Below are 13,911 nucleotides of genomic sequence, written 5' to 3'. Positions count from 1 at the left end.
TCCTTGGATTACTAAAAAATCCTGTTCCCCTAGTTTGAAGTAGTCAAGACTAGGAATCGGTGGTAGATCTTACATCCCGTAACGTACCACGAAAAGGTTATCTACCCACGTTACGGGTCTTTATGTATCTCACACATGATTTTTTGAAAAGTGTTCAATGATATTTGAAGTTTGAAATCTTTAGAAGACTCTGAGCTGAGCAGGACATCGATTCCGAAGGAAGCTTCACTGCTAATGTTGAATCTACAAAAAAACGGAAGCTTATGAAAATAGAAAAAAAAAGCGAGAAGCATTGCAAGAAAGCGCCTCCATTCCATTCACACCTAGTTAAGTTTGATGAGTGCGGATTTACGTTGAAATGTGGATCGAATATTTCCAAAGACGAGCGAATTTAATTGAACGCGATGTTTTGGACTGTCAATCAAGATAACCAGACTAACTACTTCCGTTAGAACGAGCGAATGGCAGTTCAAAATCGGCGACGGTACAAGTATGAGGAAGATGGACCAAGAAAAATCAATAGCTATGTGTTTCAACTCGTGACCTCGAACGGTGTTAAGTGCGTCGGAAGTTTTTGTTTTGCGCTTTCGGCTACGGCGACAACTGTGTAAGTACATTTGATCTTTTAATGGCTGTATCAATACCAATATTCTGCAACCCTACGGAACTGTGTCACATTACCGTAGCGAGCATGCCCCCAACAGATTATATCTTCCATCAGATTTCACTGAGAAGCTAATGCACCAATATTTTCAAGACACGCATGAACTTAAAGTTACTTACGCTCTTCATTGTAAGAAAATGCGGGAAATGAATTTTTCATTGGTGAAATTGGGTAAGGAAGAGTGCGAAGTATGTGTTATGCAGCACAACACTGCAAGACGTCTGTACATCCTGAAACGATCACCGGAGATACTTGTTTGACCTGCATTCGCTATGACGAGCATTCCAGGATTGCCAAAATGTCACGTGAAGCTTAAGAAGTTAAGAAGGAGAAATTGTGTTGTCGGGAACTGTGCTTCTAGCCGTAGATCTCCAGAAGGTAACAAAATTTTTGAAATCTTCTTTCATAAGATTCAAACGTTTAATTTTGATATTCAATTTGTATTGATGATGTAAATAGGACTTAAAACTATCCATTTGCTTAAACATCATTCGAGTTTTCCACTGAATTTTGTATGATTAGTGATGTTTTTCTTATGGTGGCCAAACTGCCCCACTTTCCGCTATATATCTTCATTATCTCAACTGCGGGTAATCATCGAAAGTACTTGCATTTTACCGAAGATATCATATCAAGAAGACTGGCAACTTTGCCAGAATCCAAGCGACAGATACAATAGCGCTGCGCTTGAGTGAAGGTGGAAGCAACGCTTCGAAAAATGAGCAAATCCGGAGTGATTGAGATTTGGGCGTAATTGCATTTGTAAACAAACACGTCAATCGCCGATTTCTCGCGGATGAAAGCTCAATTTCGAAAACTAATAACACTACGAGGTGAAGGAATTATTCCTCTTTCATTTGGCATAGCTTGTTTACGAGATTGAGGTTTTATTCACGAGAAATCGGCGATTGACGTGTTTGTTTACAAAAGCAATTACGCCCAAATCTCAAATCACTCCGGAAATACACAAACCTTTCTTCTGAGGATGTAGTCTTTGCTATCAAATTCGTTCGAAGCATTTACCTTTGAGCGGCAGATGATGCGATTGTATCTGTCTCATAGCGTTCGTATGAGAAAATGGAAGAGTTGCCAGTCTTCTTGATTTGTTGTCTTCGATTTTACTCAGGCACTTTTGAGCAAACTGCAATCACCCTCTCATACTCGAAATGTGCCACGACCAACCTGGCACAACGATGCCCTATACGCTCTCTGATCAAAGCGTGGGATCTCAAGGCGAACCAGCCAATGGCTAAAAGCCTTGTAAATAAAGGAAAAAAAAAGCGTGGGATGTGTGGAATTTTTTGAGTGTACTAAAACTCCGAGTAAAACTCAGCTAATCTATATATAGGGGAAATGGATGTAATGTCGGCCTAAATGCCCCTAATTTGGCCCCATAAATAAATTCAGCAATCGACAAAATTTCAATAGCGCCCAAAAATATCCATTAGTACCACCCCAACGACGTGTTCATCTAGATAAAATTGATCAATAGCAGATTTTTTGCGATGGGCCCAATTTTAGATCCATAGGCCAACATTAGAGCCATGTCTGACCCTTATAGACTCGGAAGCTACTAAACCGATCGGCGTGAAAACTTGTATGCAAGGGTTTTTGGGGCCGGGAAAGATTCTTATGATGGTTCGAGACTCCCTGGAACTTTCGTCTGCAGTATCCAATCACTTCACTGGTATCGTGCAGAACCTCTTTCACCGATAATGCGTGGAAACTTCGTCGAAAGTCTCTGGGAATCTCCGTTGGCAGCATCTGAATTTTTGAGGGGAGTTTCGAAGGAGTTTTCATATGTTCACGGCGAAGATTTCGGTGGAGATTTCTAATGTTACCACCGGAAAATTCGACGGATTATTTTCCGCGTTCTCGATCGAGGAGCTTCTGGAATCATTTTCTCAAGCCAGGAGTGTGGATTTGAGCGATCGACAAAACACGACGAAACCCTTCATGTATACATGCATGTATTGGTGAGAGGTGTCACTTAAAGCTACACACAGCAAAAATTGTTATAATAAATGCACCTCAAGTGATCTGCCCCCGCCTAGCTTCTTCTTCTTCTTATTCGCATTTCAAGCTTATTGCTTACTGCATATTAGCTTATTGCGTGCTCTCAACTTAGTGTTATAAATGCATTTCCTCAGTTATTAATTGAGAGCTTTCGATGCCAATTACCAATGCATGAATTTGTATATTGTGTGGCAAGGACAATGATACTCTATGCCCAGGGAAGTTCGATTTCCAAACCGAAAGATTCCCTCGACCGGCCCGGGAATCGAACCCGCCGCCTCCGGCTTGGTAATACCGTGCCTTTTCTGACTAGGCTATGAGGCCCCGCCTAGCCGCCCACTCTAAAAATAAACATAAAATTGTCCTTACGACCAAATTGCATAAGAAACGCGACTGGGCAGTCAACATTTTAAGCCTCAACAATTTACAAATCATGTTTAATGGTTGCAAAATGTAAAAAATTAAAAAAGATAATATACCCACTATGGAATGAGCGCTGAATCGAACCCTTGTTTACATTTACTCATTCATAAAATTCATTCATTCTAGGGTTTTTGATCTAATTTCCGTCCTACTAAGCAGAACCCGCGCTTTACTTCCTTTTTTTGAACGGGTTTGAACAAAAAATGAAAAATCTCTCTCAAAGATGACTTCTAGATTTATTCACCTTTCCATACGTACCGTTGGATTTGATAAAGAGTCAAACAATGTTGAGATATTATTAAAAATCTAACACTGCTTCTTGATTCTAAATTCGTTCTACGAGTTTCAATTCCGTCCTAATGCATTGAAACGCCATTAGATTTTCTTCGTCCTAAGGATAAACGTAGAAAAAGAGGATTCACTAGGAGCGTTTCTTTTGTTTTGAGAACAATGAGCGTAAATATTCATACACTGCGCTCTAACAGGATTTATGTTGTAGCTTGTGAACTAACGCATCGAAACAAACCTATTATTGATTTGTGCACGGTGAAATCATTGATATTATTGATCTTTTCTGATCGATAGAACGGAAATGGTCGATTACGACGAAGTAGCGCTCTACCCTACTTCTTCTTTTTCTTCGCATTTCAATCTTATTGGTTATCGCATATTAGCAAGGGGTAATCAACTCTGCACACTGTGCCGAAACACAGCATGACACAATGGTTGGCACATTAGGGCACACTTTGACAAGTAGGACACAAGCAATATAAAATAAAACCACAAACGAAGTGACAGACGACTAACTGGCGAAGAAATCAATTAAAATAATGTAGTTCGCTGTAATAGAATTTTCTTAGAAGCTTGTGCCATCAGCCACCAGATGGGCTAGTATTTTTGTTTTGATTTGAACATAGTTGATTTTGTGTGCAATATGATCTTTGACAGTGTACAAAGAGTGTATCATTTTGTCATTTTTTTTATGCATTTCAGTTTAGAGTAGAGTGAAAGAGATAGAACCAATACATTCTAGTACATTTAGTGTTGCCATGTGGTACAATCAACAATCAATATGAAACTAACGATTTAAAATTGGCTCACTACTTGACTAGCCTATTGGTCCCAAGCAAATCGATTAACATACCCCATTTTAGCCGAAAGTCTAGTACTACACTATGTTTGTTTTGATTCGGTATGAAAGTTTGACAGATAATATGAGGGGTTCGTAGATTTTCTTATGTTTCGAGGGGTGAATCGATTAGCTTGGGACCGAAGATAGTACCAGAGCTGAACCAAAAAGTTGAGCTCGTTTCTTCGGGACCTTCTGGTCTTAGAGTTACCTCTATGGTACAATCATAGAGGTAACTCTAAGGCCAGAAGGTCCCGAAGAAACTTGCTCAACTTTTTGGCTCAGCTCTGGTACTCTCTTCGATCCCAAGCTGATCGATGCACCCCTCGAAACATAGGAAAAGCCACGAACCCCTCATTTTATCTGTCAAATCTTCATAGCTAATAAAAAAAAACATAGTGTAGTACTAGAATTTCGACTAGAATTGGGTACGTTAATCGATTTGCTTGGGACCAATAGGCTAGTCAAGTAGTGAGCCAATTTCAAATCGTTAGTTTCCACCGGTTGGTACAATCCAGTTAGTAGTGTTGCCATATGGTACACTGAAAAACTGCAATAGCAGGTTAGTTACCAAAGTTTTCGAGCCGCTGTCACTTCGTTTGTGGTACAACGGTATCAACCACCGGTGTTCAGGATCCTTCGAAAAATTGTGTAAGTATTGTTTGAATCGTGAATCTCCTCAAACCTAGCAAAACCATAGAGGTAACTCTAAAGGGCCACCCACATTAGATCCTTTTTAGTGGAGGCGAACCAGCCCAAGGCTGAAAGCCTCATTAATAAAGTTAAATAATAATAATAATAATAGATCCTTTTACGTTGCGTTGACGTAAATTTGACAGTTAGACAATAGATTTAGCTGTCACTTTGCCACAACGCGTCCGATCCGGATCTAATGTGAGTGGGCCTTAAGACTAGTAGGTCCCGAAGAAATGTGCTCAACTTTTTGGCTCAGCTCTGGTACCATCTTCTGTTCCAAGCTAATCGATGCACCCCTCAAAACATAGGAAAATCCACGAACCCCTCATTTTATCTGTCAAACTTTCATAGCGAATCAACACAAACATGGTGTAGTACTAGAATTTTGACTAGAATGGGGTACGTTAATCGATTTGCTTGGGCCAATAGGCTAGCCAAGTAGTGTGCCGGTTTAAAATCGTTAGTTTCCACCGGTTGGCAAAACTAAGTCCGTCTCATCCGAATCACAGCAAAAATCTCAGCGGATCATGTACGGCAGTTAAGATGGCTGAAATGGGGTACCTCTAGAGACGATTCATTTTCGATGAAAAATGCCCGACGACTGCCTTTGGTGATACCTCGGGTGATACACAATATTTCATCAATATTAAGCAAATGGATCACAATTATACGTCGGGGATGGTGGAACGTATACGCTATGCTGTTATTTGTACGAAATCAAAAGTACCATGAATCCTGTGAAGATCGGATTTAATTTTGAAATGATGAGCATCGAGCTTGTGGGCAACGTTGCCAGATATACCGATTTATCGGTATTTATACCGATTTCCAAACTTGATACCGATATACAGATAAGGTTTCTCAGAATACCGATTTTTGAGTTTTAATACCGATTTGTACCGATTATTTATTACTAATCAAAATTATTACTGTCTGCCCGCACTGAATTGTCAGAGGAAACTATTGTAAGAGACTTTTATCTTCTTGAAAATTAAAATGTTTGTACCTGCTCTAAAAAAATCATCTTTAAAAATGTCTTATGCTTGATACTCTTTCGACTAATGCTAACATTTCCTCGCGTTTTTGGTTACCAAAGATTCAAGAAACAGCTGATGGTTTATCCCAATAATTTGTGGAAATCGGAAAATACTTTTATTCAGTGGAAAAATAAGCCCATAAAAACGTTAATTTTTGAACTTCCAACTTTCCCTCGGAATTTTCGTTCACTTTACCCTGCCATGTAAGTTATTTTCCAATTCCTTCCGGAAAGCTATTTCGACTTCCCTTGGAAGCTTCTTCTGGTTTTGCTCGAAAGGTTCTTCCGTCTCCTCTCGTCAGTTTTTTTTTCAACTTCCTCGGGACTTCAGAAATGCTTCCAGAGTTTTATTGTGGTTCCATTAGTTTCAGGAAAACTTCTGGAACTTTTCAGAAGTTCTTAAACTTCAGAATAGTTCGAACTTTTAGGTAGGTTCCGATAAATTATAGACATTTTCATTAACTTCTGTTCAAATCCAAGAACCTGGAAATCTCAGGAAAGCCCAGAGAACTCCAATGAACTTAAGGAAACTGAAATATTTTTGAAACTTCAAAAGCCCAAAGAACTACAAAGAAATTGAATGGTTTTCAGGATAGTTCCATTTGTTACAGGAGAATTGAGATAACTTAAGGGAAGCTTTGAGAACATCAGGACATATAAATTCAAGGAAATTTCTGAACCTTTAAATGAGTTCAGAGAAACTCTGGCAATTTCAAAAACTTCAGTTAAGTTCCGAGAGGTTCATGAAAATTTTGGAAACGTAAGGGAAGTTACATGAACATTAGAAAATTGTGAGAGCATTTTAAGGGAAGCTGTGTGTTTTTTATCGGCAGTTTCGAGAACTTTAAAAAAATAAAAAAAATATGGGAAGTTCAGAGAACCCAGGAATCCATCTTCTCCTTGAAGTATCTTTCGACTGTTCCGTAAGCCCTCTGGCGTCCGATTTTTTTCCAGAAGTTTCTTCCAATCTACCGTAGGAAGTTTGTCCCAGTGTCTCCTGGAAGTTTCTTCCGTCTTCTCCAGGAAGTTCAATTAAAGTTCTACTGGATGTATCTATCGAGTTTCTCCAGAAGTTTCTTTCGTCTTCCTCTGGAAGTTTCTCCATAAGTCACTCTCCGTAGGTTTTTTTTTCCGACTTATTGTAAGGTTTTTCCGAGCTTCTCCTAACTTCCCCTGGAAATGGCTCCTCCGGCATTGGCTTCCGATTTCCAAATTTTTCTGGCTTCTGTTTTTTTTTCCGAAAGTTTCTAAAAAAATTTACGAGAAGATTCTCAATATTTGTCTTGGAAGATATCCCCATCGGATTTTTTTCGACATCTTTTAAACTTCCTTCAAACTTCCTCCACGAGATCTTCTTTATTCTTCCTCTGGAAGTTTTGTCGGTACCATTAAAAGACTAAATATTTCCCAGAAAATTCTTCCGACTTAAGGCCGGCGCACAATAGATACGTTTTCGGGTTTTTTGACAGTTAGACCATGCATTACCCAACAAACAATTCAAAGTCACAAATAAGCATACACATTGAATAAATGCTGTATAACAGTGTACAATGCTGAATAAAACAGGATGTCGAATTATGTGCTGAAAAAAGCTCATTGAGATCGATAGATGCGCTTTTATTCCGCCGTTTGCTCTGATATGATTAATTTCCTTATTAAAAGCTTTATAAACGTTGACTGTCTTCCTTATTCAGAACCAGAAGGTTGATCTAATAACAAACTGAATAAGTGTAATTTGCACATACATTGTCGCTTTTATTCGACTGTTTTCAATTGATTGAATAAAATGCTTTTTTAAACGTTTTATAAATGTTTTCTAGCTCCATTATTAGATTTCTTTGCATTGTTTTACAATATTGCTGTATAAAGGTGAATACACTCATCAAAATAGCTCTTGTACCACCCAACAAACAATTCAAAGTCACAAATAAGCATATATATTGAATAAATGCTGTATAACAGTGTACAATGCTGAATAGAAAGAGTTTTCGAATTATGTGCTGAAAAAGCTTATTGTTCCACTCTGATCTGATTAATTTACTTATTAAAAGCTGTAAAAGTGTTAAATGTCTTCCCAATTCAACGCCAGAAGTTCGATCTAATAACAAACTGAATAAGTGTAATTTGTACATACATTGACACTTTAATTCGACTGTTTTCAATTGATTTAATAACATGCTTTATTAGACGTCTAATAAATGTTCTCCAGCTCCTTTATTAGATTTCATTGCATTACTTTACAATATTGCTGAATAAAGGTGAATACAGTCAGCATAATAGCTCTTATACAACTATGCGTCCATGTTGTAATCACATGATTTGTAAATGCTTTATAAACGACGTATTAGATTCATTATTCGACAACACTGATTCAGTCTTACAACAAGGCGAAATCAGTAGAGTAGTGGTTACTGTTTCCGCTTTCCAATTAGAAGGTTGTGAGTTCAATCCCAAGCTCAACCTTTTTTTTATTTGTGTAGAACATAATTAATTTAAATAGTAATATCGATCACATGACTCCCGATAATGAATTGATCTAGTTTAAAATATAACCGAGCATCCTTTCTTTCGACTTGGAGATGTGAAGAGGCAACAGTGGTGTCATTTAAAACAACGACGAATGAATTAATCATTCCCACAGGGCCTTGAAGGAGCTAGAGTTGCGATCGGGAGTGCTGACAGGTATCTACTTTCATGCAAGCTTTTATAGATTATTGAGTTGCCCATATGATGAATTCTAGAATAGCTCAGATTACAAGGAAAGCGGCTGGTGATCGGAAGGTACATGGTTCGAATCCCATACAATGGCATGTATAAGTATTTAATAAATTTTCTATTATCTGTGTGGTGCGAGCCACGTCAGAAATATTGAAATACAATACACTTAAGAAACACACTGTCCCTGTCCCCGTCCTCTTATTTTCGGGTTAATTTTCCCACAGTTGAATAATCGTTTAATAAATGTATAATAATGTCTAATTAAACGTTACTTCACATGAGAATCAAGCGCATACAGAGCATCATTGCTTTAAAGAAGTCTAATAAACACTGAATAATCAAAAATATTATCGTATAAACACTGTTACAACTCATATAAGTCGAATAAAAGCTTCTCGACATACCTTATAAAACAACACCAGTAGTTCAATGTTGAGGTTGAATAAATTCTCCAGATTTGTGTGAACAAAGCCTGAACAGAAGTTATTATTAAAAATAGTACAAGTACTATTAAGCATGCAGTTGAATAAAATGGCCAAGAAGTCGTTTCTTCAATAGACGATTGTTTGTTGGGTATCTGTCAAAAAACCCGAAAACGTATCTATTGTGCGCCAGCCTTTACATGGAAAGTACATCCTTCGATTTTAGTCCAAAAGTTTGAAAAAATTTAAAATGAATTAAAATAGTGATTTTTTAATAATTTGATACCGATAATCAAGAAAACAATCTGGCAACGCTGCTTGTGGGGGAGGGCAGGGGGGCTTGGGGGGTTTAGGCATTTTATACTGTCGTGGGTATCCAACATCTAAGCGTACAACGAAGGATCAGAGCAGGATCTTCTGCGATAGTTGAGGTACATTCACAATTTTATTATGCAGAATGGACAATAAAGAAGAAAACAAGCTTAGGGTGGCCAGATTTGAATCCCGGTCTTGCCGAGTATCTTAGGGACGAAAATTTTCCCACTTTCTCCTGTATTTTTTCTCGGATATTCTTGTCAGTCATTAGTCCCAATTGGTATGGACTTTGATGGCATGACCACAGGACTTTATAGGGATTTCCATAGAATGCTATTACACACTTAAACATTTTCGCCGAGATTCCAACAGCCGAGTTATTCTGCAATTTATTTTGCTGAGATTCAGTAAAGCAATTGCCGAGACTCAGCTAACAAATAACATTTTGCTGAGATATCAGCTAACAAACAGATATTTTGCAGAGATATCAGCAAAAGTAAATGCCAAGGTAATCGGCTGTTGGAGTTTTTACCGAGGTAGATTAAGTTTGAATCTTGAGCTTGAATCACGAATCGCCCACGTCTGTGTGGATCTGGATTGGGTGGAAACTTCTCGAGTTAAATAAAGACCTACAGGCGCCGGATAAAGCGCTTGCGCTGAAGTCTGCGTTGACCGAAAATCCTTTTTTCGAAGCATGACAGATCTTCAAGCGGAAAGGTTTGATAGTTTTCGTCGGTGGTACATTGTGGAAGGTACCACAACTGCATCGTAGGTTGGTAGGCTTAGTGGTGTGCAATTAGGAGGTGGTAGAAGGCATCATAATCAGCAATGCGATAGGCTTGGTTTATATATTTGAGGACACACACTTCTGAGTCGATCAGATGATTCAAAACTATTACTCGTTCGAGTTCTGGGTTTACTTTAGTCGGGGAGGATTTAATAGACAGAAATTTCATTCATCATCAATTATGTACACCTACAAGGAATCAACAATATTCAGAAGGACATCGAGCCAGAATCTTGTGTACGGGTTGAATTTGCTTGAGCACCATATTGGTTTGATGGTTTCCAGTTCCTCTTCCACCTCTTGACCCGCTAACGCTCTAATGAGAATGAAGGTGAATGCTTGCTATCCATCCATCAGAGAAATTGAGAATGTAAACACGATCGCAAAAGTCATAACTTTCAGGGTTGCCATGGAATATTGAAACCTTTTTTTCCTTGATTTGTTTTCCGTGCTGAGCACCAATGCTACCGATGCCAGGGAGGCAGCTCCCACACCCGGACCCTACCTATCGACCCATCAACTCATGAACCGGGGATCAACGGATTTACTTCCCTTCCGAAGGAAGGCGTGATCAGAGATGTTATGCCTCAGAACATCCCGGCTGCGCCGACTGGGATTGAAACCAGGCCTGCTGGGGTGAGAGGTAATCACGCTTACCACTTCACCACCGGCGCTGCTCATATTGACACCTTGATAGGCATACTTTGATTGACCTTAACAGGCACGTTCGGCACAACTCAATCACTCGGCACGAATTAATGTGTGCAGAGTTGAATACCCCTAGCATATTAGCTTATTGCGTGCTCTCAACTGAGTGTTCTAGATGCACTTCCACAGTTATTAATTGAGAGCTTTCGATGTCTGTACCATTTTTGCATTCGTACAATTGTGTGGCAAGTATAATCATGCTCTAAATTTCTCCAACCCGAAAAATTCTTAGACCGGACCCTGATTCGAACCCAGCCACCTCCAGCATAGTCTTGCTTTGTAGCGTTGTAATCATAATTTTGCTCTAAAGTGTGCGATCAAAGGGCCATTAGTTTCTAACTTAACATAATGTTTTTGTAATTTTTCATTAACGTACAAGTTTTTCTTAGAATTATGAATTCTTTCTTTTGTCGAATAGAAGTGATATGAGCGTCCGTGATATTTCAAACATGTTAAAAATTTGCCTTTATCTAATAAATTCACGTTTTGAAGCAGCAGCTTTGGTAAAAAAATCAATCATTCATCGGTTAGGAAAAATGTGGCCTTAAAAAACGGTGTTTTTTTTTATTTCTCTTCATTGTACACACACACATTTTCCTTTTAATCTTTTCATACTAAAACCACCGCCTCCCTTAGCTCAGTCGGTAAAGGCGCAGCTACAAAGCAAGACCATGCTGGAGGTGGCTGGGTTCAATTCCCGGTCCGGTCTAGGAATTTTTCGGGTTGGAAAATTTCTCGACTTCCCTGGGCATTAGAAGTATGATTGGACTTGCCACACAATTATACCAATGCAAAAATGGTACAGGCATCGAAAGCTCTTAATTAATAACTGTGGAAGTGCATCTAGAACACTTAGTTGAGAGCACGCAATAAGCTAATATGCGATATGCAATAAGCTTGAAATGCGAAGAGGAAGAAGTAGAATACTACAAGCAAACAGAAATAACGCATTGAATATTTTTCACTAAGTCCCAGATTTATTCAAATTTTGCCAAACAAATACTGTAAAGCTTGATTTATTGATTTATAGGCGGAGAAATCCATTTTATCGGTTTCATCCACTAAAATCGAGGTTAGATCTCTAAAAACCAATAATAATAGATGTTTAAAAACTAAATCAGTTTTCAAAATAAAACTCAGTATGTAAAATGCTGTTAAATGGGATATTCCACGAAACACTATTCCGCAAACTGTCGTACAATGCTCAACAGTAAAAAAAAAAAAAAAAAATTCGGGAAGCTTTGCAAGTTTAGTTCACCTCTATTTCGATCAAAACGGGATTTCAATACGGTTTGTATAGAAAATGGATTTCGATCGAAATAGGGAATAGGGGTGGTTATCTGTGCATCACTCATTTTTGTGTGTTACAATAAATAAACCATATTTCCATAGGGCAACAAAGTGGGGCGGAACAAATCTACACCAGCTAAAATTGATACAATTCATGGCTTTATTTTTCAAATTGTGTTTACATTTCTCAGATTCGTGTGGATACATGGAATAGTTTCATAAACCTAACACAAAATAAATTTACGCTGGCAGACCGCAGCGTGGTTGTTTTCCAGTGTGTTCTTAAATAAAATGCGATGCGTTGTCCACGTGTTACACAATCGGAAATGAAGCAGCCTATTCCTCTGCATCGGCAAATTTATCCTCGTCTGCAATTAGAATCACGATTATCTTCACCATAATCAACCGTTAGTTGCCATGCATCAGTAAAAGAAAAACTACATCAACATTGGATCTTACCGTCTAGCTGTAAGTTTCGCATGTCGTCCACTTCCCCCAGTTCGTCCTCTTCCGCTTCCATGTAGTCTTCGTCTTCACTCACCGCGCCGGGATCCGGATTCAAACTCTGGCATTCCCGCATCGCACTGTAAATTTCATCGACGATTTGCGGTGTCGCTGGCTGCAGCCACATCTCCGTCATCTCATTCTCGGACCCGTCCGATTCGTGGCCTTCATCGTGTTCGTCTTCCTCGTCCTCTCCCTCGCCTATACCATTGCCATTGTTTTGAGCTCGCCCCTCGTAGAATCCCGGCCATATGAGATTGATATCCAGCATAAGGTAGATACACTTTTCCGGATTGGATGTGACTGCCTGAACACCAACACGGGGCCATGGGATAGAAATGCTACTGTCACGCTCTTCGCAACTCCATACTAATGAACTGAAAGACATACATTTTCCTTATTCGTAATGAATTCCGTGAATGCTTTTTTTCTATTTAACTGACCTTTCCGTGAGATGTAGGGCTCCAGCGGGAGCGATGATTCTGTCTCCGATTTTAACCTTGACATCGTTAGTCGAGTAAACAATCCCGTCGACCGGCGAGTAAGCTTCACCGATTGTAACCATGATTGGATGAACCTGTTGAACAATAGAAAAAATATAGTTGAAATAGTTCTAGGAATAAATATGCCAGCCAAATATTACCTAGAAAATAATTCAAATTGTAAATTTGATGTTTTTTCCACTATTTTAACCCAAGCTCTTCACTCGTTGTTTTGTTTTTGACAACGCTGCTGAAAGACGATAAAATTATAAACACTGCTGTCAAAAAATGAATGGATTTTGACGCAAAGTTAACAAACTGTGCTCTTGAGTTAAGCTTCGGAATGTTGTTGAAATATTTCAGTATTTGAATACTGTAAAACAAAACTACCCAAAGTTTGAGAATTTCGAACCTAAATTCAGACTATCGAATCCCAACCTGCACACATACTTTTTTTTTCCGCTGAACTCGATATTTTGTTTGACGAGAGAACAGTTGAACGCTCGGCGATTGTTTCGGTAATCAAAATAGATGACGAGGACTCGGTAATCAAGGCATTCATTGGCAAATCCGAAACGATCGCTATATTTTGACGACAACTCGGGCGTTCGATAGCTGAATAGATCAGTAATTTTTTGACCGAAGTTATATACACAGCAAAAAAAGTTGTTGAATATTACATCGAAACTGCTGCAACCAGGTCAATCCATCGGTTGTGTAA

General features: G+C 38.8%; 2 protein-coding genes across 3 annotated transcripts in view; both read right to left on the bottom strand.

Moving 5' to 3' along the window:
* The window catches only part of LOC135711025 (uncharacterized), a 267,172-nt gene that overhangs the window by 69,912 nt on the left and 183,349 nt on the right, over positions 1-13,911 (bottom strand). The gene's annotated exons all lie outside the window — the stretch shown is intronic.
* On the bottom strand, positions 12,342-13,372 carry icln. Of its 2 annotated transcripts, none has more exons than XM_065233772.1 (4): positions 13,352-13,372; positions 13,152-13,285; positions 12,664-13,085; positions 12,342-12,594 (listed from the first exon to the last, which is right to left on the bottom strand). In XM_065233772.1, exons 2-4 carry the CDS (start codon positions 13,271-13,273, stop codon positions 12,563-12,565), a joined length of 576 nt encoding a protein of 191 aa, XP_065089844.1. In that variant the 5' UTR covers positions 13,274-13,285; positions 13,352-13,372; the 3' UTR covers positions 12,342-12,562. The 2 variants fall into 2 exon arrangements, with proteins under 2 accessions (XP_065089844.1, XP_065089843.1); XM_065233771.1 differs by having other exon boundaries at positions 12,342-12,572; positions 13,352-13,371.

This window comes from Ochlerotatus camptorhynchus, unplaced genomic scaffold (genome assembly GCF_037179485.1).
Source record: "Ochlerotatus camptorhynchus isolate MF236.1 unplaced genomic scaffold, CSIRO-AGI_Acam_v1.1 ptg000416l, whole genome shotgun sequence".
Taxonomy (NCBI): Eukaryota; Metazoa; Arthropoda; class Insecta; order Diptera; family Culicidae; genus Ochlerotatus; species Ochlerotatus camptorhynchus.
Note: the sequence above shows the minus strand (reverse complement) of the source record. Positions and strands in the feature narration are given on the sequence as shown.

Excerpts from the sequence above, each read along its gene's own strand:
- icln (XM_065233772.1), bottom strand. The coding sequence starts at position 13,273 with ATGGTTACAATCGGTGAAGCTTACTCGCCGGTCGACGGGATTGTTTAC. Across the intron at positions 13,086-13,151 it reads GCCCTACATCTCACGGAAAG|TTCATTAGTATGGAGTTGCG; the intron begins GTCAGTTAAATA and ends TATGTCTTTCAG. Across the intron at positions 12,595-12,663 it reads GCGAAACTTACAGCTAGACG|ATAATCGTGATTCTAATTGC; the intron begins GTAAGATCCAAT and ends ATTATGGTGAAG.